Genomic DNA, 25,850 nt, shown 5'->3' on the forward strand with positions numbered 1-25,850 from the left:
GGACTTATAAAAGGAGGAAAAAAAATAAATACATAGCGGTCCAGAAGCCCTACAGCTGACAAGAGTGTTAATACAGTACTTTGGGAATTCAGGGTGCCATTTGCTCTATATTTCTTTATTGAAAGCAAAAATAATCCCCATAAAGTTTTGGTTCTTGAATGTGCATGATGTAATGAATGGCTCTCACACCACTCAGCCTTAGCTGGCTAGTGTTACCTGGGGAAACATGGAGCCAAAAGGAATTGCAGGATAGGCATTGTAAACTGGAGAGTGTAGTAATAGTTTCCTTTTTCTTTTCAAGAATCTGAATCTCTTGCTCTGTTAACTAATGAAGCTGCAGAAGTGGAGGCAGCCGTGAATTTTATCTAACCCCTCTTTCAAAAGAAAGGTTTCCTTTGTTCCTGCCTGCCCAGAAGCCACAGGCATCTTTAATCATTGTTGAAATCCTATTGTCTTGATCCAATAGCTGTGCTAGACCACAGGCTTTACTGAAGCCAGATGTCTTCCATCAGGAGAGTTACAACAGGGAGAAGGTATCCAGCTTTTTCCTTGCTCAGACATGATATGACCAGTCAGTCTGAGGGTCAGTTCAAGAGTTGGATTTGGAGTTTATCACAGAGAAATGAACTGTATTTGTGTGTGTATGCACAAATACATATTGCATGTATGCTGTGCATGCACAAATCCGTGTTTCACTGTGATGATGCACACTATGGTTTTTACATAATGTATGTAAATAGGAACGAGCAAAGGAATTTTTCTAACTCCGAAGCCTACATGGAACAGTACAGACCAAGCTGTGGTTGTGGAGTCCACCGGGAACTAAAATTTAGCATCAGTAATGAAATTCCTATGGCAGAGAGACTTTTCTGAGGAAGGCTGCCTGGGAATGAGCAGTGGGGTCTAGCACAGTGAGGTCACACATGGATGTGCAGACAGGCCTGTTTGGGTGTTACCACAGGAGTGCAGGAGCCCTCCTGGCTGTGTGTGAGCAGAGTCACCACTGGGGACAGCAGGGACAGCAGCAGGGCCAGCTGGGAGCTGTGCTCCAAGCCATGGTCTCACAGCCTCTCCAGCTTTGAGTGTGCCTCGGTCTCCTGGCATCTCACTGACAACAGAGCCCTGAATGCTCCTGATTAAATCAGGAGCTTTTATTCAGCTGTAGCCCCATCCCCTGCTCTGGGCTCTGTCACCAGAGCTGATGTGGCTGCAAAGCTCAACAGGGTGTGAGTGCACCCGATGCTGCCAGGAGGGAGTGGACAGCACACTTGTATTGAGACATCTTTGGCCAGACACATCAGCCTCTCTGTCCCTTTGAGGGCAGATAAAAACTCTGCTAATGCTTAATAACATAAATTTGGAGGAGATCTCATGTAAACATATTCAGTGAGCACTCATTAATTTCCCTCAGGAGCCAGGCTGAATGAAGATGAGCTTCAGAGAAAGGGAGAAATTAAATTTATCGTTAAGGACTGCACAAGTTGGAAAGAATTGTAGGAGGCACTCTGTGTCTTTAGCTGTGCAAATTAGGGATCCGTGGCAGGGACGTGGGGGAGGAGGAAGGTTGGGAAGTTATATTAGGAAAGGATAAAAATAGTGCTTGCAAAATGTATAGGAGGGTTCTATTGCATTGATTTGCTGGGAGCTCTCGCTGATTCTTGAGCAAAAGCACTTTTAGGAGCACGACATGTTCAACCTCTTAGAAAGATGGTACAAGTCATTTGCTCTCTGCAGTTTTGTGGTGCTCAGCATAACAGACTGACATCCATCATCATCATTTGTCTTTGCCAGTGACTTTAAGGACACCTGAGAAGCAACAGTAAGGTAGGATTCTGTTTTCTACCAGCTCTAGACAAGACACATTTACTCTGTTGTACCTTCAGAGATGCACAGGCCAACTTTGCCTCTGACATCAATGCCCTCTGTCAGTCCTTCTTGAAGAAGCACCAGACTGTTCCTCTGCTTTGTGTGTAAACTGGATCCAGGTTCTTGCAGGGTATCTTCATCCTTGATTTTTGGCTTCCGAATTTACTCCTTTTGTATAAACTTTGTCTTGGAAAGAAGAACTTGGTATCGTTGGCTTCTGCATCCTGATTCCAAAACTGGAATTGCCAGATGTGTTCTCCCAGACACTTTCCTCAGGCACAGATGGTGTGTTTTGGTTTGACCCTTTCTGAGCAGATGATAGTAAGACATTAGAGCAAGTAAAAGAGACTTTAGAGAGGGATTTCTGAATCATCTCCTCTACCTTAAGACAATAAAACAGAATTAAAACCACATGTACATCATTTTTCTTCTGCATTTTCTTGCTATGATTTAGCATTCTGTCGGGTCTGCTTGTGTCCCTCTGGAAGATTCCTTCTTCTGGATCTCATTCTTCCTCTTGTAGCTTTGACTTTCCCATTCTCACCCACTGGAGTGCTTTGTTCTTCCTGTCATTTCTTCACCCACTCACTTCTCTGCTGCACATAAATGGGGGAGCAGAGATTACAGAATGGCTGAAGTTGGGGGCTGGGGCTTGAGGACCCTCTTCCCTTCCACTTCTGCCCCTCAGTACCAGTAGCCATCAAACAGACCATCCAGTGGCTGCTACAGAGAGCCGGGATGCTCCCACAAAGCATTTGAGCCAGGGCAGGATGCTCGAGGGGCAGCAGTTTGGGATTTGGGAGCAGCTGCTCACCCCGACATCCACTGGCCTTTGCTCTGTTAGCAGCAGCAGCCTGGGTGTGTTAAAAGCAGTTCTGAGAGGTGCTGTGACCACAATAACTCCAGTGCTCCAACCATCCCTTTTAATTAATCCCTGGGAAAGAAGGTGTTTAACCGGAGAGGTTTCCGCTTGGTTTCTGTCCCGCTGCTGTTCTGCAGTGATGAGTTCCTTTGTGCTCCGTGACAAAGAATCACTTGGGGGTTAAAGGTGACACCGAGTTCATTTCCCGAATGGGCAAGGCTGTCCCCCACCCCCTCAGCCTCAGCTCTCAATTAATCTGCTCAGAAATCCTCACTGCATTTTTGAAATGGAGATGATTAGCAGGGTTGTAGCCAGGATATTGGGATATTCTGGTATGTTTTAAGTCACAGTTTGCACGCAGGCAACTATTTAAATACATGCAAGTATTAAAAATGTGTGTGCATTATAGCTGTTAATGTTCCAAATTCCTCCCTGGAGGAGGAGGATGAAGTTGAGGATAAGTGTCTGCTTTCATTCTTAAATTAAAGGTTCGTATAAATAGTAAACTTTTTTTTTTTCAAGAAGCAGTTAGAAAATATCTTTTGAGGCTGGGACATTGCTGGTATAGCACGTAGTAACTTTTCTTTTATGGAACTTTAATGATTTATACCAGTGGTGAAACTGTTCTAAGGGTGAAAATCTGCAGCTGTTAAAGCTAATCCAAGTCACTACTTCCCTGCTTGCTCTTTTTCTCCACAATTTAGATGTTTTACAGCAAATTTGCATAGATTCCTGGACACACCAGGTAGTGAGGCTGAAGGACTTAGTTACCACTAGAAAAAGTTGTCAGACTAGTTTTGCTAATAACAGTGTTCTTCCTGTGAAAAATAAAACTCTCTCAAGACCCTAAGATAAGAAGCTGAAAGGTTTATTGAAGGCAGTTGTTTAAAACTACCTCAAATCCAAGTCACGTTCCTCTCAGCCATTATCAGTGCTCTTGTGTAAATGTTCTCATTATGATGACAGGTCTAAGGAAAGTGCTGTTGAAGAAATGAAACTGCTCTCCAGGAGGGATTTTTCTCTGTCACAGGTATCTGAGAGTTGTCTCTTGGAGCATGGAAGAGTCTCAAGTGTGTAAACAAACTCCCAGAGAATCCAGGTGGCAGTTGGGACATTATTGGGCCTAAAGGTGATTCTGATCACCCCTTTTTACAGGATGCCACATAATGCTAAAAGCTTATTTCACTGCCTCCAGTGGCATGTTTTAAATACTTGGTCTTAAAGAGAATTATTTCCCAGATGTGACATCCAAGTTGGGAACTCTTTTCACAGGTCTGGAATTCCTGTTGCTGCAGGGTATTCCTGTTGGCTGGAATGGGATTGTTGGCTGTTTACAGGACCAAGTTTAAATTGTCCAACCTTTACAAAAATCATGCAGTTTCTGACATGTATAAAGGACGTTTGGGATTGGAAGGATTATATTTGTGGTAACAACATCAAATCTCCAATTTCTCTGCTTAGCTTTGATAGGAGCTCCAGGAAAACTCCATTTAGTTACACTGGCTCAGTTCCCTATCTAGATGATGGGAAAAATTATTCCATCCGTTGTATATTTAATTGCTGAGGTGGGATGACAGGTCTGGAAGGGGTTTATTTCACAGGACCCAGAGAATACGGGCCCTGAGTTGTGAGTTGACAATTATGAACATGTCAGGATGTTTGCTAAAAGTGTAGTAGAGACCTCAGGGAAACCCTGGTTCAGGTCTGATTGAAAGAAATCCTTTTTTTTTTTTCATTTTCAGCCTTGAAATTACTCACTGCCAGGCTATACCTGGCTCTTTGAGTAATATCCTTTGTATTTGTGTGATGCAGAGCACAGTGGAGGCTGGATCTCAGCGTGGGGCTTTTGGCAGTAATGCGATATAAAGTCCTGTTGTTTATGTTGCTGGTCGGCTTTATTTTTAATTAGCACCTGTTTACAAGAAAAATAATTCTCCCTTTTCCTTTCTGGGTGGTAAGGGGGGAAACATTGTAATTCATTTATTGAGTCCTCTGTGTCCTCTTTCTACACCTAAGGCAGCTGAAAGCTTCATCCTGCGCGGGTCCGAGCTCTGCTCACGCTGGGCTCTGCACTCTTGGTTCTTGTTGATTTTCGTGGCAGTGAAGAGTGCTGAGCAAATTGCACCCTTCAGGCTCTAGCACCCTAATCTCTTTTTAAACAAGGAGCCTGTGCAAAGCAATTTAATGTCTAAACAGTGAGTGCCTATCAGCGTCTGACAAAGACTTAAAGAGCAGAGGAAAGCACAGAGCTGTTAAAAACTAGAGGAGAGACACAGGACGAGGAATTGATACATTGCCAAGGCCAGAACTATTTGTTTCGTATTTGTAACTTACATTTTATATGTCCCCACTTGAGTCATTTAAACCCAACTGTGATATTCTGGCCAAGGTTTAAAATTATGTGGGGATTTTGGTGAGCCATCGTGTAAGGCTAAATTTGGTACATCCCCTGCAGAGAACTGTCTTGCACATAATTGTACTCACATGAAAATTAGGCCTCTTCAGGAAGATAAACAGTCCATGTCTCTGAAAAGGTACTGGTTAAGTTAGAAAATCCTGACTATATTGTCTACTTATTCCCCATTCTGTGACTTCCACTGGGCTATTTTTGGCTGCTTTAAAGACACACACACAAAGACAGACAGACACTGTTTTCCTTAGTCTTTTGTGTGATGAACTCAGTGTGGTTTTTTTTAATCACAAGTCAATCAAACTGAATGATGACTTCTCTCATTTCATCGCTGGAGAAACCAGGTTGCAGAGGTTTCCTGTGGCTACCATATGTTTTTGATGGAGCTGGGAATAAACTCCGGTGTCCTAAATCCTTCTCTTCTCTACAGCTATCAGACAGGATCAGCTTAAGTGTTATTTGCTTTGGACTTCTAGTGCTGACACAGTGAATGAATGCAGAATCCATGGAGTTCACCACAATGAGGAAAAGGGTGTGGGAGTGAAAGGCCATCATGTGACATTTTACCTGCTGCACGTTGCTCACAGGACAATGACATTTGCAGCTCCTGGCCAGCGGAAGAAAACCGGAATGGTGTCTCTGTAGAAGTTTTCCAAACCTTTTCCTCTTAACAAATGCTTTCAGTAGGGAAATTTGAGTTCCAGGTATTTATCTTTGATTCTACACGGTAAACTCGCTTAAATAGGTCAGTTGGCCTTGGCAGTACAGAAAATTGGGAATGTCAGCACTGGGAGGGGGAGTGATCCTGGAAATCTTCACTGACCTTTGCATGTGTGCTGTTGTTTTACAGACTTTTAAGGTCATCAGCCAGTCTGAGAAAACCGTTTATAGATTTCAGTCCTTAATGTCAGACAGCCTTTGACTAACACATCTCAGTTCTGTGAATTGAGGGTATAGGGAAGATAGGTCTGCAATAAAAGGATATTTTGGAATTTTGCAGACAAAGGGTGGGATGTACAGAACTGCGACCATGGAAAATTGGAGGCTGTCACTGAAATGTTGGAAATGCATTTCCAACGTGCAGTTCTCTGAAAGTTTTCATTGTGTTTCCAAAATAGACTTTAAAGGTTCTCTTTTCTGCTTGTGAAAAGGCTGTGCCTCACAAACAGCTATTTGTGGTTCATACACGTGTTTCTTGTGTTGGTAATCCTGAGGAAAATGGAACAACCTGACAGATGTTGGATAATGCTTTATAATGCAGAGGTCTAATCCTGGGTTCTAATCAATAAATACTGAAACAAGGAGTTTTACATGTAGTTAATGACATTACTATAGATGGTCTGAATCTTTTTCCGAGCATTCAGATCGTCCTTTTAAGTCTGGATAAGTTCTTGGCCTCTGTGCCTTCCACCCTGGCAATGAGCTCTATCATCTAATCACACCCTGTATGAAATATTTTTTTATCCACTTTGAATTCCCATAATTTCTTTCCAGTGACCATCCCTTTGTTTTTGTGCTTTAAAGTGCAGAAGTTCCTCTTGTACCTTTGTTTACTCCTTGTTTTAGGTGCTTGTTGTGCTCCTGACAGTTCTGAAGTGCCAGTGTTTTGCATCTGCTGGAGAAGAATGGGGGAGGTGTTCACTTTCTGTACTAAATCCACAATTGTCTGTTGAGATTTAGTGAAGATTTGGGCTGTGGTAATATAAAAAGGATAAATTCATTAAGGATATACTCTCAAAATGTGAGAGAAGCCTATTTAATAGAATATTATTGCAGTTTTTCATTTAACAATATACTGAATGAAATAAGTTAATCTGACCCATTGAAATAAAATAGGAAATTTGTTCACAATAACTGATTATAGTGTCTCCTGACAAGCTTTGTGATGTGGTTTAATTGAACTCTGATCTAGGCTAAATAAGATTCTGTCTACATCTGGGCTTAAAATATGTCTGGTTGGTTACCAAGTCTGTGCTCCCATGTGTGTGAATAGGAATATACCATCCCATGTCAATCAATGAAACACTGCAGTTAAAACTTATCCTTGGACTTTGACTTTCAGTTTAATGAAACCTGGATTCTGAAAAGAACAGATAAAGTAATTTTGTCAGCAATCATTTATTTGATGGAATTGCCATCGCTGTGTTCACAGAATATTTGAGAACAGGCTGCAATTTCCCTCAGATGTTTGCTCTGTGGATTTCCTTGCCAGATTTGTTTCCAGAGTTTATTTTTAACTTCACAAATTGGTCATCATAAGCATTTGACACTTGACATTGACTGTGTGCAATTAGTGAAAGAGTCTCTCTGTTCTCTCAGAAGATGGTAAAGCAGGATCTGATGGGCAAACATGGGAAATACAAAATGTGGTTTCTGCAGTTACCCTGTCACGTGGTTTTCCAAATAATTTTTCGAATTATCTTAGAACTATAGTTTTTAAGCCAGAAAGGAGTATGAGGCTCCAGTTATCCCTGTATTTTAAACAGTAACTTGTGCTGAGAAAAATGTACCTTTGAGGAGGGAATCCAGTTTTGATGAAGTGAACACGTCATTGCTCCCTTTGTTGCAATATTTAATCAACCTCAGAGTTAAAAATATGTTCCCTATTCTGAATTTGAGCTTGTGTGGCTTAAGGTTCCACTCAGCCTTTCCAACAGCAAAATTCCCTTTTCTAGATGTTAAGAAAAAGGAACTTGGAGGGGATGAGAGTACAACTGAGGTCATTCTGAGGTCTAAGTGAATGTGTTTGCTGGGCTCTAGTTCTAAGCAAAATATTGATACAGAGATTTCATACACTGTGAAGTCACTAAATGTGGTGCTGGCATGGAAAATTAAGGGAAAATGCACCAGAAAACATAGCTTTTGACATTTTCTGGTGAAGGAAATATCTGTGCTGATTTAGGTGCATCTTTCCTACTTTTATTCTTTCCCCATATTCCATATTTCCTGAGCTGGAATATGTGATTTGCTGTGCAAGAGCAGGACAGGTTTGTAGTGCAAGATGGAGTCACAGAAGAGAATTCAGGGATGGGGACTTTTGTGAGAGGGTGGTTTGTGTAACGCACAATAAGGTCAGTCTCTGGGTGCAGGGACAGATGGGAATGGTGTCCATGTAAGGGGCAGGGATGATCTTTACAGCATTTGCAGGATTTTAGGGGACACTGGTACTGTAAATATTAGATGGATTTTTTTCTTAAAATTCTGGTGGTGTGGAACTCGAACAAAAATTGAAATCCATATGGTAGCAGCATTCAATTATGGCTACATTTAAGAATGGAGGAACAAGGTAGTGGGTAGAGCTGTTACAAAAGGAAGGAGAAGATTCTGCCTTAAAAGTTACAGGATTCCTGGTGGAAGCTTCAGCTGTGCTGCTGTGCTGGGGTAACAGGAGAACACAGAGGGACAGAAATCTGTTTACCACTATTCCTATGGTTTGTTTCCTGGAAGGAGTAATTATAAATGTGCCTTTGAGGGCCATACAAGGTGCAGAGAAAGCTTCTCACATTACTCCTCCTTTGCATGGGCAGATGTCTTCTGCTCCTCACTGACTTTCTCTGGCTGGGAGCCTTCTGGCTGAGGGGACAGGCAGATGGTTGCCTTGAAGGCTCAGTGGCTCATCAAACATCAGGCAGAGAAGATACACGGCCATTGGCCAGTAATCTCCCACCCACAATCTAAACCCTTAATTCCCAGTCCAAAAGAAAGTCGTTTCAAACCGAACTCATAAAAGAATGGCTTAAAAATATTAAGCTTTTATGACCGTTCCAGTGAATCCAGCACCCAGGGCTCCAGCTCCATGTGAAATACCCCCAAAGAAAATTCCTCTTACACTGGAATCCAAGAAATAATAGAGATCAGAATTCAGTGTTTCACATCCAATGAACTCACTGGGTTGTAGGAATTTGAGCTGGTCTGTCACTTTGGAGCCAGTGATGTGCTTAACAGATGCCTGTTTGGGTTCAGATGAAGTGCTGCAGAAGCATATGATGCCAGAAGAAGGATTAAAAAGTCACCAGGCTGTTACACAGAAGAAGTAATTACTTGCAAGCCTTCACTTTTGTTCTTGGCTAATACTCGCTTTGTTTGATGGTTCTTAACCTTTTCCAAGCAGCACTTCATCCCTGGGTAAGTTGTAACTCCTGTGTGATAATGTAGAAGGGTAAAGCACTGCCTACTGCTGTAGTCAGAGTTAGTTTTCAGCACAGAAATGGTGTTTCTGGATTTCCTTGCTCACCCTGCCCATATTGATTTCCATTTGAGTTTGTAAAAGCCCTCATGAAATGGAATTTTTACTTACTTGGACTCAGTTGGAAGGCCAACAACACCTTTAAGGATCAGGTTTTCTCAGAATTTTTATACCTTTGATCTAAACTGAGGAAATTCAACTTGCATGGTAGAAGCTGTATTTGTATAAAGATGCTTATAGCAATTCTGTCACAGAGACCCAGTCCTATTTTACTGATACAATTGTGCCCACATTAGAGGCTGGACTGGCATCTGAATATTGAATATTGCTCCCAGAGCTGATGCTGTCACTGAGAGAGGCCACTTAGGTTAAAACAAGGTGTAAACTTGAACCTCTGCAAATGTGTTTCAGTGGTTGAGCAGAAAAAAAAGTTAAAAATGGAAAAATCTGTTCCAGAGCACCTGAAAGCACTGATAGGCATGGCTGCTTTATTTGAAAGTATTTTTCAGGTGCACAAAATAAACTTATGCTTAATGGTTATTTAAATAAGAACTTGTGATTTGAAATTCAAAAAAACCCAAAAAAACCCTTGGCATCTCGTTTAAGTGGATTCTCTGATAAATTAGAGAACTTTGAAACTGAGCTGATCAAGCATACAAAAATGTTCTCTGGAAACATCGGTCATTAATTATACCAGGACGTGAAGGTTATTGGGTAGAGATGAAGAGAATAGAAAAAAAATCCCTTAAATGATGGCCTGTAGTTGCTGATGCGCATGGTTGGGATTCTAAAAATAAAATGGACAATTTTAACTACCAATTTTATCAGTAAAAGGCTTAAAGTGCTTAAATAAATTGTCTGAAGTACAGCCATCACTGTAGAAATACAGGAATCCATTATGTGTGGTATGAAAGTGGGTGGAAATCTTTAGACTACAATAAAAAAAGAGAAGCCTTTTTTTTCCTTTTTGCTGTCAGCCTGACCATGTGGGGTTTGCTGTTTGCATTCAGAAGTTGCATGACTTTTTCTTAATATTGGGCCGAGTCCTACAGACCTCATCCCTGTGATAAACCCAGGATAAATGGAGTGCCTGCAAAAATGAGCCCACTGTCTGTCTGAGCATAATGTGCTCCAGCAAAAGTCCTGGGAATTGCAGAAAAACAGCTGTTTAGTTTCAGGCAGAGATCCTGACCAACAGCTCTTTGAAATCACAGGATCTCTGCAGCCTGCTGAGTTTATTGCTGTTTTTTGTGGCTCTGTTGAAACCAGAAGTATTCCCTCAGTATCAGTGGGGTCATATCCAGAGTATCTCTGCTCGTGGAAACACTTCAGCAAACTGTACCTGTGGGCTGAAGTCAGTCCATGCTTACCTTCACCAAAGAGTTTATGTCCTTCCCTTAAGTAGAGCTTGCTGCCCTCTAATATTGCAGGGCTCTTGGCCTGAGACACCTGATAAAGAAATTCTGATGAGTCACTGAGTCAAATTCAGTAGCCAGACTGAGTGCTAAGAAGCTGAATTCTTGTCTAGCAAACCAGGAGTTTTTAAAAGAGTGGTGATATCTGCCCTACAAAAATGTCAGTGGTTGCCCTTGGCAAAGGGCTGCAGGAAGGTGGCAAATCCCAGCAGGCTCATCCAGGGCAAGGAAAGGGGTTTAGAGAGGAAACTCCTGCAGCTGTAATCCAAGATCTTGTTCTGCTTCTGGATCAAAAGAACATGCGGGTTTTCCTGTTTCCTTGAAAGGTCCACGGTCCAAAGTGGATCTTCTTCTCATTCCTTATTAAAGGGTTATAGCACGTTGGAATGGAACCCTAAATAACAGATTAATATTTGATTCAGGTAAGGGGAAATCAATCAGCTCAGGAGGTGGTATTTGTAAATTCTTTTTCAACAGAGTCAAAATGTGTGCCAGAGGTTACAGACTTGCAGGGTTGTAGCAGTGTGCTAAACTGATGTTGTATTTTAAATGTGATTCTGCTTGACAGAGAGGGTGTTGTGCTGGTAATTCACTACTTCTTTTTCTATTTTTACCTTTCTTTTTTTTTTTTTTCCCAAACTTTTGTCCAGTCATGGCAGTTTGCTCATTTATGAGAACTAATCCTACCAGCCTGGTAGTGCTGCATGAATTAAACATGAGTGAACACATCTTAATTCCTTATTTCAAATTTATGGCTGCTGTCCTTTGAGAGCTCTGCTTTCCCCCTCCTCCATGTTTGTCTCTTCCCTTTTTTTCCTAATTACCTGACACCTGCCTTGCAAAGCTATTCCCTCTCCCTGCACCAAGCAGTGCCAGCACACTGGCATGTGCACACTCCACAGGATTGCAGTGGAGTTGTCTGTCAGCAGCAGTCCTTTGGTGTCATGACAGATATTGATTGTTTATTTCTTACTTGAAAACATTTAATTAAATTTGACTGTGTAATTAGCCTGCCAGCAACCAGACATGCCAGGACAACAAATATGATCTGCAGAGATCCTGAGCTGCAGCCCTTTGTGAGGAAGCTGGTGAGAGTGTGTCTCTGTAGGGTGTTTTGGAGGTCTTCAGGTGTTCCTGAGTTTCAGGATGAATCTGTGCATTCTGTGTTGCCCCTGCCTTTCTTCTTTAAAGAGCTGAACTTCCACAGAACCTTAAATCCTGTTTCTGATGGGATTCCCCAAGAGCATTGGAAGTGACATATCTGAGGGCAAGCTCTGTTTTTAAACAGTCAAGACAGTCTAGCTTTGGATTCATCATCATTCATTTACCTTCTGTACCTATAGCTAATCCCTTCAGTATGAGTTTGGTGTGAGTAGTGTGACATAATGAACATGTATTTTAACTCCACTGTTATCTACACTAATTTAGATAATAAATTTTACTTTTCAACAATACCTGTCCTTAACCATTTAACAGGAAAATAACATTCAGGTCAAAAGGGATCTGATATTCAGCCAAAACTTGAAATTGGCCACTATGTTCTAATTTCTCTCTGTGTACATCTTATATATTAGCACTTGTTGAAATATTTCTAGCCTGTGGTGTGCACCTGCATTGAAATAACTTAGAATGCTGAGGTAGTGTCAATATTAAATTATAGAGGTGTAGATAGACCACAGTGCCAGAAACAGTAATGTGAGAGCAAGGTTTCTTCTGTGAAATGGTGGGGGGGAGGTCAGTCCTTAGAAAAGAAGTTTCTGGCTTTGCCCATAGAACAGAAACTCTCTTGGATCTCCTGGCCAGTGTTTCTGCAGGGATGGTGATCAGCACTCCTTGGGGTCTGTGGTTCAGTGGACTGCACTGATGTACCCAACATGAACCCTGTCACTGAACAGAAAGACAGGAGGAAAGTTTCTAAGGGGGTGGAAAGTTCAGAAGAGGGTGGTGTGACCAGAAGAGAGTGGGGAAGGTGAGCATGTGGGTGTTTTTTTTTTGGGTTTTTTTTGTTTTTTTTAAAGAAACCTTGTTTACTTGTGGAATTGCTTTGGGAAGGCTTTGACTTTGGTTTGTCCTTAAGAGATTCGGTGTGTGCAAACTTACACAAGTTGGGGAGGTGAGACACCACATAGGAGTGACAAGTGCCATATTTATTTCTCATCCAGGTGATAGTCAAAGTATTCAATGAGTATTTTATAGATCTACTGGGTACTAGCAAAGCACTGCTGTGCTGTGGTTCGGTCCAGCTATGTGAAAAGGCTGTTGGGACAAGCATTGTTTATGCTTGTGAACCCTCCTCTGGGAGTATGAGCTGCAGACAACCCTTAGTACATCATTCATCTGACAAAACATTTCTCACAGATAATGCAAGGTAGCTCTAAAGCCTGCATTATATTTTCTTTAGTGAATGTAATGCAAAAAAAGAATTAGCTACATGTAAACATGTAGCTAACCTGTAAATCTTTGCATGAAATAATGCTTGTCCCTAACTTACCAGGTGGCTCCACTGAAGTTGTGCTAAATGTCCCTTTGAACCTCTAAGCAGATTTGATCTAACTCGGTCACCTTTTCTTTTATTAGTGACAGAGTGTCGAGGGCTCTTGGACAATAATCAGAGATTTTCCTCATTGCCAACGTACCTACCTGTGAGCTATCGGATCTCCAACGCTGAGACGTCTTTCTTTCTCAAGGAAGCCAACCAGGACTTCATGAGAAACTCCAGTTTGCAATCCAGGGTGGAATCGTTCTTCCCGTACAAAGCCAAGAGGCCGCCTGTATTAAACGCCAGCTACGGCCCTTTCTCCGTGGAACAAGCCGTGCCCCAGGACCTCATGTTAACTTCCAGCTTTTTTGGGTCTGCCAACAAGTTTACTTACAACTGGAAACTTCAGGCCTACATCATGAGCAACAAAATCTACCCCAGCAAGCCCAAGGTGCAGGTGCTGTTCTACATTGTGGGCAGGGACTGGGATGACTACAGCACCACGGAGCGCCTGCCCTGCCTGCGGGTGTTCGCCTTCCGAGAGACGCGGGAGGTGCGAGGCAGCTGCAGGCTCAAAGGGGACCTGGGGCTCTGTGTGGCGGAGCTGGAGCTCCTGCCCAGCTGGTTCAACCCCCCCACGGTTGTCACGGGCCGTAAAAAGCCACCGGATCAGTTCGAAGGGAGCCCCGTGGAGCTTTACTACACCATCCAACCGGGAGACGAGAAGGGGGAGTGCACCCCTGAGGATATAAGGAAGGGAAATGCCATCCGGCCCGGAAAGGATGGCGTGGATGAAACCGTGTCCCACCTGCAGAGGATTGGATCTGTCAGCCTCTATCGAGGCCAGGAGACCTCCCAGCTCACGGAGCTCCGGCTGGATGGTAACATTGTTGTCTGGCTACCCTCAAAGCCGGTCAAACAAGGAGAGGTCGTGAACGTTTATGTGACGATTGCCAACAACTCCACGGTGGATCAGTTCGTACTCAGGTACAGTGGGTTGTTTCTGCATGTTTCTAACCTGGTGGCACACAAAGGTGATGGGGACACGTGATGAATCTTAACTGCTTTGAAGTTTGAAGGTTGCTCCACGTCACTGAAATATATTATTTTCCTCTTTGCATGGATTTTTTTTTGATGGATTGATAGCCTCCATCACCAGGAGGCTTTTAACATGTCCACTGTGCCCTTTATCACAGGCCTACAATGTGCAACAAGGTGTACAAAACACAGCAGTTTGCTGCTTTAGTGGGGCCATTTCTGTGCCGTGGCAGACCCTGAGACATCAGAAAAGTTCTCTGCTTTACAGAGCTTTTAAAATCAGGTTTTTATTGCACGGGCATGGAGTTTAAATGTAGAAAAACTTCAATTACCTGCTTTTCTGTAAGTGCTCTGGCAGAACTCGCCTCTCCCACACACAGAGTGGTTTTGTTATGAGAGCTCTTTAGGGAGGGGTTTAACTGTCTGCTTGCAGTTCAGTAGCGTTTTTCTTTGCCAAAACATCTACCCTTTAAAATAAAGCCCAATGTGTTTGATATTGCTGCTGGCTGAAAGGGGCTGTTAGAAGTGAGTGCCATTATTTTGGGCAGGAGTGGGAACACAAGAACTGCCTTACTGGGTCAGATCACTTTCCTTTTATTTTCTTCTTTAGCAGTTTCCCTACCGATCAGATGAAAATCCTTTGAGGATGACAAAGACTGGGAAACTTGTTAATCACTGAAATATTTGATGTATCTTTTTTTTCCTTGTTACCAGGCTTTAAATTCAGTGGAAATTTCCACGGTGATAAGGAACAATTGCTCTTTAAAGCCTCAGGGAATCAAGAGTTTCCCAAAAGATTCTGCACATGAAAGTATTTATTTCTAAGGCTTATATGAATTAGATTAATACATAGTTGACAACTACCAAGGAGAATGGCCTTTAGAACAGGAAGTGTCGCTTGGCAGATAAAAGGCTTTTATTCGAAAAAAGGGGGATTTTAGTCATCCCAGAACCGCTCTGGTGTTTGCAGCTTTGGTTAAATTGGCAAGATAATCTCCCAGACACCTGTTTACTGAGTGAAACCTCTGTGATAGAAGTATTTTCTGACGTTGTCGCTTATCTTTTATTGAAAATCCTTTTTCACAAAGTGGTAGAAACAGAATACTTTTCCACATAACAAGCATAGCTGTGGTGAAAAAGAAATCCACAGGCAGTGAACTGGGTCTCTGGGAGAGGGGACCACCCTTTGAAGGTCTGTGCCACACTCTTTTATTTTCCTGAACACTGAGTTGAAGAGAAGCAAGGTTGTTTAATTCTGGGAATGTGTTTCTTTGCTCAGAAATGAATCTTGACTGCCTGGGCAAGGATATCATTTGCATGTTGAGAGGTCCATGAGGTAGAGATGATAATGTGGGACATCAGTAGTTGCCTGTGTGACTTGCTGTTATGGACAGAGTGGATTGGCTTTGGTTTTGAGAACAGGTGACTAATGGATCTGAAGTGAACAGTCCTAAATTTATTGGTGGCTCCATGTCCTGAAACACCCTTTTGGTGAAAAGACTTACATTTTTGCTTAACATTACTTTGAACCAGACACAAGAACACGAGGCTGAAGAGACCAAGATTATTTTTTTAAATGGCTTTTTCTTGCTTCCAGTGGGAAGGGGCAGGTGGTCGTTGTCTTGAGATGTAATACAGGGCTGACTGACTTTCTGACTGTGTTTCCTCCTCTCCACAACCAAAGGCAAGAAAAACAATGTGAGATATTCCAAAGCAATCTTGGTTTTCAAAACTTTGTTTTGCAGGCGTGTTAGACCCTTGTATCTACCCAACCTGTTGATCTGTGCAGTTGCAAAGACATCAGATGGAAGCTTTGCTCAGGGTGTACAGGAGATACAAGAAAAGAAGTGGTTTTAACTGGTTTCCTGACACTACAGCAGGAAGGGACAACTGATCCCACTGGCAGAAGCTGTATGGGATCCCATGAACTGTGTCCTTGTTCTCTTGGCTGTGCAGGTTTCTGTCCCAGTTTTGGTGGCAGAGGGGACGGGCTGGCAAAGACCACGTGGAGCTTCCTGGTTCTGTGGTGGAAATCTGTTGTCCTCAAACTTCCAAGGTGTTTGGAAAGAGTATGGAATTTGACCCAGGAATCTATGAAGTGTCTGTTTCTTACAGATACAAAAGCCAAGTGAACAGAGCATCCAGGGAGTAGCAGTGCATATACTGGCTCTGCCTGGGGGCTCCCTTAACCTTCTCTGTGGCCATTTGCCTGGGTACAGAGAGCTGTGTGCTCTCATCCTCTTGGGTTCCCAGCAGAGCAATCCCTACATCCTGTGACATGCATTCACATTTAATCATCCTACAGAAAAACACACCACACATTATCCCCGGGCAGAGTGGGTTTGTTTATTTTCTGCTTCTTGTGTATTATTCATTGAGGTATTGCAACATGCAGTGCTGAAGCAAACAGCATGTGATCATTGCTTGGGGGGTGGGAAATAATAGCTACAAATCTTCTCTGGCAAAAGGGAAGTAGACTGGTCTGAATGACCTCATAGCCACAAATCATTGCAATTGAAACCGTGTTCTTAAATCGTGTCTTAATTCAGGATCCTGTAGCTGTATCTATACATTTATCAGCCCAGGAACACCAGTAAGGTCAAAGAGAGTGACTAATATGGCAGGGAGTGAAGGGGATTATGCTCAGTAGCACATTAACACAGTAGGAGCACTGTGTGCATAAACACAGGTCTTCCCTTCTTGCATAGAGTCAGCACAGGGCTGTTGTGAAAGCAGTTCAGACAGTCCTGGCAGGTTATAGGTCCTGGTCACAGGCCTGTTCCTCTCCTGCTGTGTCTCCTCTGGTGAGTCTTTACAGGTATTCTTTGTATGCAACACAGAAAATGCAGACAGTTGGTCAGTCCTGTTCCTGAGGGACTTTGATTTCTTCTGATGGAAGGGGTTTCAGGTTTGCCTTATGTTATCAACAGGAATGGGAATGGGAAAATCATGATAAAAGAGCCGAAGAAATAGAGAAGGGGGAAGAAAATATCGCCCTGCTTTCCTACCATTGGCAAGGATTTCTGGGCCCTCAAAAGAGAGATGAATTATATTTTCTGCTGACTGCACAGTAAGGAAAATTACTGTTACCTCTAGCAGCTGGTAAACTATGAACAGAAGTAGCATCAGTACAGGACAGAAAAGCAAAAAAACTGGCAATATTTAAAATGAAGATTATTTAGGTCTTCTGTGTCCTGCCCAGAACTGTTACAAATTATTACCACTGGCTTGAGCAGAGCTACCATGATTGATTGTCTCCTCACCAGTTGCTGTTAAACACACCCTTCTCATCCGAGTCATCATTTTGGCATATTGTCTGTAAGGATTAGAAAGCAAAATCCTCGGGGCACGACCCTGTTCTTGGATGCTTTTATGAGCTGCTCTCGCACCCAGCAGGCTACAAAAGAGGGAAGGAATCACAACCACACCGAAAATAAGCTGTTCTTGTGGGGTTAACTTTCAGAAGGTTACACATAACTGCATGTGATTGTTGAGATGCTGGAAGGTGAGGAGGAGGCTGGGCACTGGGGAGTGGGTGAGCTGAATGCATTAGGCAGCTTTGAAAAGGTTGCCCTGTGTGCATTGCTGGGTTTGTACTGGAGCTCTAAATACTTTCCCAGGTACTGCACCATTAAAGGATCCTGCCATCTATTTTTCATGGCGTGATGTGCCACATTTTGATCTGGCAGAGCACTGCACAGCACAGGGCTAAAGCAAAAGGTGTGGGAGTGCTGAGTGTTTTATGTCACTCTGCTGGGCAGCAGCTAATCTTTAACTCACTCTAGAAGGTGCTGAACCACCAGATAACCCGATTTACGGGAGGTATTGAGAAGGATAAGTAAAGAGAAAGGGGATGAAGTTGTTACATCCTGATTAGAGAAAAGGGGTGTAACACAGTGGTAATTTTTTTTTCCCCTTCAGGCTTCTTATTGCAGGTTTTGCAGTGCAGCTCCTTGCACCCGAAGGGATGTAGGTTGTAATCAGTGCTACTGAATTACCTTTGTCCAGCAAACAAATCAACCCAAGACAACGGGTAATTAGTAGTAATAATAACTCTACAGATTGGAAGAAGGATAAAGGATAAATGCAGTGAGGAAAGCTATTAAACCCATGAGCTGAGGCAGCTTTTACATGTCAGTTCCTAATGAGTATTGACAGCAAAGCTGTGTCAGGTGGTGCTGGGAAGAGCTGAAGACCTAGAGGAGGATGCACAGAATAGCCATAGAAAAGGTAGTTATGGTCATAACATCTCTACAGCCTGCTGGTAAATCTCAGTATTTCAGAGACTGAATTTTGTGGCCATAAATAGCCATTTTAGAGGAATTAGTCATGAAAAAGGGGGATCTCCAGCACTAACTCAGCCTGCTTTGTGTGGAAGACCTGTCTGAGCCTCCCTAGGGAGTGGGTAAACCTCTCAGAGGGGCTTAGCCCTGTCCTCAGCTGTTCTACCTACTCTATGGAAAAGAACCAAAAGTTCAAGCAGTTTCAAACAGTTACTGTTTAATTTTAGATAGTGACATTTTAATCTTGCCTTATGATGAAATAGCTTTTACTGCCCTGAAATTTGCCTGTGCCTAATTGTTGGTTTATCAGTTTTTAGCTCTGCAGTGTGGTGGCATCGTGGCAAACACCAGTGACATTGTAATCACCAACTGGGGCTGAAGGTAACCAAAACATACCAGACCTAAACCAAAACTCACATCACTCCGTGTTTTGTGTTAACCCATAATTCAGGATGTATTATCCCAAGTACCCATTTTCCACAGTAGGTGAAATGCTGTTTTTCAACTCTTAAATGAAGAGTGTGCTTTTTTTATACTGCTTCATATTTAAAACTAACACAGAGTGAAATGAAGAGAGACAGAATAGTTTGGTGCTTTTCTGGGAGTACATGTGTGTCTCCAGATGAGAAGAATTGCAACAAAACATTTTTCATTTCCTGTGCAGTTTTGCATCACTGAAATATTTAAAAGTGATTTTACTGCACAAAAGCATTTCATCAGACATCTGAAAGGAGAGGAGTTTGAAGCCCTCAGACTTGCTTCTGTTGTCTCATTATTTCAAGGTACATTTTTAATTGAAAAATTGAGCTATTTTATGGTATTGATGGGACCCACGAAGTCAGGTGCTAGGCCAGAGTTGCTTTGCAAAAGTGTTCAGAGCTGTGATTCATGGCTTGAAGGGGTTTTATATATTTCATGGTGAAGGTTTATATACTGGTGTTTAGCCTTGTGAAACTTCAGTTCTTATTGATTTTTTTTGTTTGTTTTATTTTCCCTTCTACAGAATGGTTAGTAACAATTCAGCTACAAATCTACAGTGGAACAGGTTAATGAAAGAACAAATGGTCTTTATTGTGCACTAATTAGGAAGTTAAGAGACTTAGATTCTCTTCCTACTCCTGTTCAGGACTTACTGTGTTACTTTAGACACATCACTTCATCCCTGTTTACATCTTTACCTTCTTGGTTTGCTTGTTTGTGCTGTTTCAGGGAAGAATTCAGGGCCCTGCTCTGTGTTGCACATTCAGGACAGTGAGTCTCTGCTCCCCGTGGGGAATCTCTGTATTACATAACACAAGCGACAGTAAATCATTCAGAAGTCGTTTCACTGTGGGGATTATGGTTTTTTGCAAGTACTGAGGTATAACAGCACTTTGCAAGTTGCTTTGTTAAGATTTGTCCTAAGTAAATTCGTAGCTGTGGTGCTATCAGCTTTTACATTCTGCTTCAGTAAGCAATGGGGACAGTCTGCTGAAGCACTAATTGCCATTTACTAGAGAACATGACAGGCTAACAGTTAAAAAGGTAAATATTTCCCAGTATTTAAAAAGCATTTGTGATGTAAAAAAATCCTTCCTCAAAGAAGAGATTGTGTTAATGCTATTTTGAGAGAGCGGCATCACACTCCAGTCAGTTTAATTTCATCAGCCCTTAGCAGGCACTTTTCAGGGACAGTGGTGTCACACCAGAGGCACCTGGGTCCTCCAAACAAATGACTCATTCTCAAAACTGCTAAGCTGGTGAGGATGTCCTTCAAAGGGAGACTGAGAAAGGTGCTTCTCACCACAAGTGAAGGGCTGAAGAGCTCACTTGAGTCTGTGGTAGCAGTGAGTCAGGTTTGATAAAGTTTTAAAAGGAACTAATTATTAACTTGAAATTGAAGCCACCTAGAAAAGAGAAAGCAGGCACTCTCCCCCTGACTGCTTTTAAATGCCTTCAAAAAAATGTGGTGCTTGAGAAACCTTCTGAACAATTCTATTGATGTCTCCAAAGCAATGTACTCCTTAGGACTGAGAATTTATTGTTAGAAGGCTGATTCTGTGTTCCATACTTGGTAAATCATTTGCTGATTGACCAAGGCTTGAGTCGTTGAAGCACAACTTTGCAACCAGTGAACCAGGAGGAGACTTTAGACCCCAGTAGGATCAGGAGTACTCTATGGACTTCAGCACTACTGATAATCAATCACCACTTCAGTACACTGATAATCAATCCCTTTTGAAAACATCCTTAAAACCTTCATCAGCTGCCCATAAAGAGGAATTCTTATAATGAAGAAGTCTTACAAGAATTTACTAAAAATTGGTGGTGTAAGAGTTGCTGGAATGTTCTTTGTCTCGTGAAAGCAGATGTTTCCAAAGTCCTGGTTCTGTGGGTTATTTGAGCCAGATCCAGGACTATCTCCACGTGACTGTAGACAAACCTGAACTGTATATAAATATATATATTTATAACTATAAAATGCATTTGGACTCTTGCACTTCAGGTTTGTACGTTTGAAAATTTCCCCTAATATTTTGATTGGAAAAGTAGAAAGAATCGACGGGGGACTATTATGGGGGTCACATAAATGGACGAGAACAAAATTATTGCATCATCAGCCAGCCAGAGCGTTGCTGGCTGGCGATGCTGCTTCCCGTGCTGGAGCTGAGGGTGGGGTTAATCTTGGCAGAGGCTCGTGCATGCCGGAGCTTCAGAAACTCCATGTTGAGGTATCCTGTTAAAATTCCCTCTTGTAAGTAGTTTCCCTTCCCGTTCCCTTTAGTCTCGCCAGACTAGTGAAGTCATTCCTGGCTTGTTTTCCAAGCACTCTGCCGCACGTGTTCCTGCTGCCAGCGGGTGCCTCTGGCTCTTGTCCTGTCGGAGTCGCTGCTCTGGGTGCCCCGTTGTCTCCTGCCAACCTCTGCAGTGGCCCGGGCGAGGCTGCCCGGAGATGAGATAAGGAGATAAGACACTGCTGCTTCATCTGTGTTGAGGCTGCTCGGCACTGGCGTGACTCGAGTTACAGCCGTTAATTAAATCCTCGGTTCTTTGCCTAATTAGGAACAATGGTGGCTCGTTATAAGATCACACCGCAGAAACCCCAGTCCTCCCAAACCAGCAGCAGGGAGGGAGATTTCATTCTGCTGGGAGTGGAGTTGAACCAACCGTAGTGTTTTCTGGCTGTCTGAAAAAGGCTGTGATCTGATGGGTTAGGGAACCTCCTGGGAATCCTCGGTGTGATTATCTGACAAGCTGCTGGGTACCAAGGCCCCTGTAAACAAGACAGTGTGTGAGCCCCTGGGTCTGAATGGAAATGAGTATCCCTGAGAAAAATTGCGTGACAGGGCTTTAAAACCTTAGTGCATCTGTTAGAGATGTAAAAGCACTGGTGCCTTGCTGGAATCATACTGGGAGGGACATCAGCATGTCATAGCTCCGGGCTTGGAGGGAGGAGGAGTTGGGATGGGAGGATGAATGGGGAGTAATCCAAGAGTAGGCGTCTGGGCTAGAAGAACTGTAAGATCTGATGGGTTTATCTGTATTGTTTTATTGGTGCTTGTGGGGCTCATTATTTAAGACAGAAGCTGTCAGATTGATTGAGGTTTCTGTTTTGGCAGACTGCTGCTCCTCACTCATGGCAGCACGCACACAAAGAGCTTAAATTGTTTATATATTCTTACAGCACTTTACAGTTAAAACTTCCACTCAAGGCGTGAGGATGGTGGAAGTGCTGCTCTGCACGTAGGAGTTAATTTCTACACAACGCTGAGCTTTCCTATAAACTATAGAATGTTTGACTCCAATTTTTGTCACTGTTTCCTTTGGGACCCCATTGGGTTGCTCTGTATTTCCTTGAAATCCCACCCTGCCCAATATGTGCTGTCTCTTCAGGGAGGTGTGTGCTGCTGTGTTTGGTATTCTCTTGAAAAGCAAGTTGCATTTCTACAGATTTCTAGTGCACAGAAAAACTGATTAATTCATGGTTTAGATGAGACTGGGTTAAAAGAAAATTCAGCATTTTTTTTGTTTGTTTGCCTGGTTCCTGGTGTGTTACAAAATGTCTCTATTAGCAAAGCTGCCAGGGGGTTAATTTGCACTAACAGCCTAATCATCTCCAGCAACATCATTTTAGGTTTTCATATTGCTGCTTAGATCAGCAAGATTAGAGAAAAGGAGATTTGAGAAGTAGTGCATGTCTTAGGAAAAAGGAAAAATGGGGGAAGCACTTCAGACAGAGCCCTCTGCATCCTCAGCTGTCAGGCTGCTTAAAAAAACCTCTTTTTCTTTCAAGTTCTGGCTCTAAGATGTAACCCTTCATTTCCGAAGTGCCATGAGACTGAGCACTTTGTACAAGAGAGACAGACTCGTTGAAGGGAATATCTGCTACTTACCGAAATTTAGAGCTTGATTCCTCAACCTCCCTGATTAGTTGTTAACCAGAACACATAAACAGTTGTGGATCATGGATCACAACTTGGATTTTGCAGGTAAAAGAGTGCCTGACAGACCAGACCATCAAGTCGTGCTTAGTCTTCCACTCACCCTGCAAGTGCTGAGGGAGGCAGTTCAGCCCTGCAGGGGATCCCTGAGGCACAAACGTGGTTGCTGACCTGCCTGAGGGGATTCCTGATTTGGCACACTGGACATTTGTGGATCCTATTTTGAGGACACTAAATTTTCCTATGGATTGCATGGCTGCTTACTCAGGACTCTAAGCTTTGCTATAGCTTTTAAAAAATTAGGTGCTGTGATGGTACTTGCTGGAGTCACTGAGTCACTTGTTGTGCCTGGTCTCAGCAGGTTGTGCAAATACCACCAGTAGCAACACAAATATTTTTCTGCTTGAGGTTATGTATAGCTTAGAAAAAGCTCTGGTTGCATGGAAGGGAAACACCAGCCCAGAGTAGGAGCCTGTCACTTAGGAATGTACCCAGATTTAGTCCTCTCAAAAGTAATGAGAATATTCACAGGCTTTAGGCTACTTTTTATTCCTCTGGATTCAAGACACCCACAAGAGGCCATATTAGCAACAGCTTCTGATTTTCTCTTCCCTAGCAGCCTGATTTCAGTTTTCCAGCAGAAAGGAATGACCAAACCATTTTTTTTTGGTAGGTACTTAGTCTTTGTTGGTTGTGTGATGATGATTGTGGATAGTGTACACTTACATGTGTTGTCATATTGGGTTTTTTTGAGACAGAAGATGGTAAAAGGATGGTGTTAAAGTTATAATTCATTTGTCAGCTCAGTGCACTGTGAGTGGAACAGAGCTGGTCCAAGCAGAGGCTCAGAGCAAACACAAAGAGCAGCTGGAGGGTCACAAGTCAGCTGTAGGATCAGGAGGGTGTCACACAGTCTCACAGGTAACACCATGGCGGCATTCAAAGGAGGGGACTTGGATCCTTGGCACTGGACTTTGATTTATTGGTGGGTACTGCTGTGCTCCTGATGACATGAGAAAGTGGTGAGTCCAGACCCAAGGGGCTCAACTTGGCAGCAGAGTCTCTGAGGGGAGGAACCAGCAACCTTGTGCTTGGATCCATTAGGGGCTGAGCTGGGGGACACTGAGCTTCAAAGCAATTCCCCAGTGACTTTCCTGGTGAAGTGTCAGCATCTCAAATCAAGCTGTTCAAAGCCTTGGGAAAGGATATTGCAAGCAACAATGTAGCCAGGACAGAAACACATGAAGATGATGTGTAATCTCCATTTTCCAGACTCTAGGGTACTGCTTAAGAATGTTTATCTTATCTGTCTGAGACAATGCTACTGTAATTAGCACCGGGCAGAAATATTGACAGGGCTGAGTGAAGATTTTATCAGCTGGCTGTAGACAGTGACAACTGGTTAATGTTCATATTTTCTGAAAGGTCTTTAAAGAAATCCTGAGGAGTTGTTCAGAAATTAATATGCCTCATCCCTCTTTGTGTTCCTAAAGTATGGTTGTGCTGTCATTCTTTAATTTCCATAGCATCTCAGGTGATGAGTGCTTTGTCCATTGCTATGGTAACTGTGGTTTTATTTCATGCTCAAAGTAAACATTGACATAAACCCCGCTGTAAGGTGCTCCTTTTATTCATTGTGTGCACCTAATGGATGCCATAGCTGTGCAAATATGTCATGACTGTAGTGGATAGAGAGCAATAAACTGCAAGTCTAGTGCCCTGCTGTATAACTGGTTTCACCTTTCAGCACAGGCGTAATTTTATGGCAGCCACTTCAACTCTGTTTTTACTCCTACCCATGTTTAATTAGATTTCAGATACTTCAGGGTGGAAACAGTCCCTGACTGTGTGTCAGTGAGTGCTTAAGGGAAATGGGATCTAATAGCAGATGAGGCATGCGAACTTTGTTTTTGCTCTTAAACAGCTCCATTTTGAAGTGGAATTGATCCCATGAACTTTTGGCAGTTGTTCAAAATCCCTCCCAACCTTTTTCCGAACACTAATGATGGGAGTAGCAGTTCTTTTCCTGTGTTACTACTTCTATTTTGTTGCCTTAAAACCCCCAAATGTCTCATGGAAAGCTGTACAAAGCTGCAGTAGCCTCAGTCCCCTCCACGAGGCTCTGCTACCCAGTTGCCTTCTGGATTGCTGGGGGACACTGAGCTTCAGGATTGCTGTTCCTCAGGACATGTGTGGAGTGATGCAGATGCAGAATGAAGTGTTACCAGTTCCTCCCTCCCGGTCCAGTGGTGATTTGCTTTGAGTCCTCACACCCCTGTGACACCCAGGGATAGCTGTTAGGTCTGGCTCTTCTTGAAAGAAAAATGCCATTGGAAAAAGTCTGTCTGCAAGTGTTTTCTAAGATTCTCTCTGCTCCCTATCATGGTTACCTGATAAATGTGTCAATTATCTTTTCATTTCGGAGTAAAAAATTTAAAAAAATAAAATGAAACAGCCTAATTTTTATCTACAAGAAGAGGCTTGCATGTTCTGTATTATATCCTGCATGATTTTAGAGTCACTCAGACGGAACCTCATTAAACATCTTTACAGCCCTCTTAGGTTCGTCTCTATTAACTATTACAGGGCTTTCCCAGGAGGGAATGACTCTGTGCCAGCTTGCACTAAAATCAAGCCCAGTTTGCTCTGATAGATTGTTCTGTGGGGAGGGCTGACATCCAAAATGCTGTGCAAGGAGAGGGGTGTTTGCAGGACTGAAGCTGTGAGCCCCAGGTCTGCACGTGGCTGTGTGTGCTCTGACCAGAGGTAAACATGTGCAAGAACCCTTCAAATCCAGGCTGTACTTCATGAAATGTTGTTTAGTCCTGCAGATGGGAATGTGCTGGGGACTGCAGTGAATATTGAAAAGAGGTCAAAGTTTGATATGATT

General features: G+C 42.8%; 1 protein-coding gene across 1 annotated transcript in view; it reads left to right on the top strand.

Annotated features, from left to right (window-relative positions):
* The window catches only part of TMEM132C (transmembrane protein 132C), a 201,573-nt gene that overhangs the window by 45,386 nt on the left and 130,337 nt on the right, over positions 1-25,850 (top strand). Inside the window, exon 2 of the mRNA XM_032706177.1 lies at positions 13,317-14,205. Coding sequence (XP_032562068.1) covers positions 13,317-14,205 — 889 coding nt within the window. The remainder of the gene's footprint in view (positions 1-13,316; positions 14,206-25,850) is intronic.

This window comes from Chiroxiphia lanceolata, chromosome 18, assembly GCF_009829145.1.
Source record: "Chiroxiphia lanceolata isolate bChiLan1 chromosome 18, bChiLan1.pri, whole genome shotgun sequence".
Taxonomy (NCBI): Eukaryota; Metazoa; Chordata; class Aves; order Passeriformes; family Pipridae; genus Chiroxiphia; species Chiroxiphia lanceolata.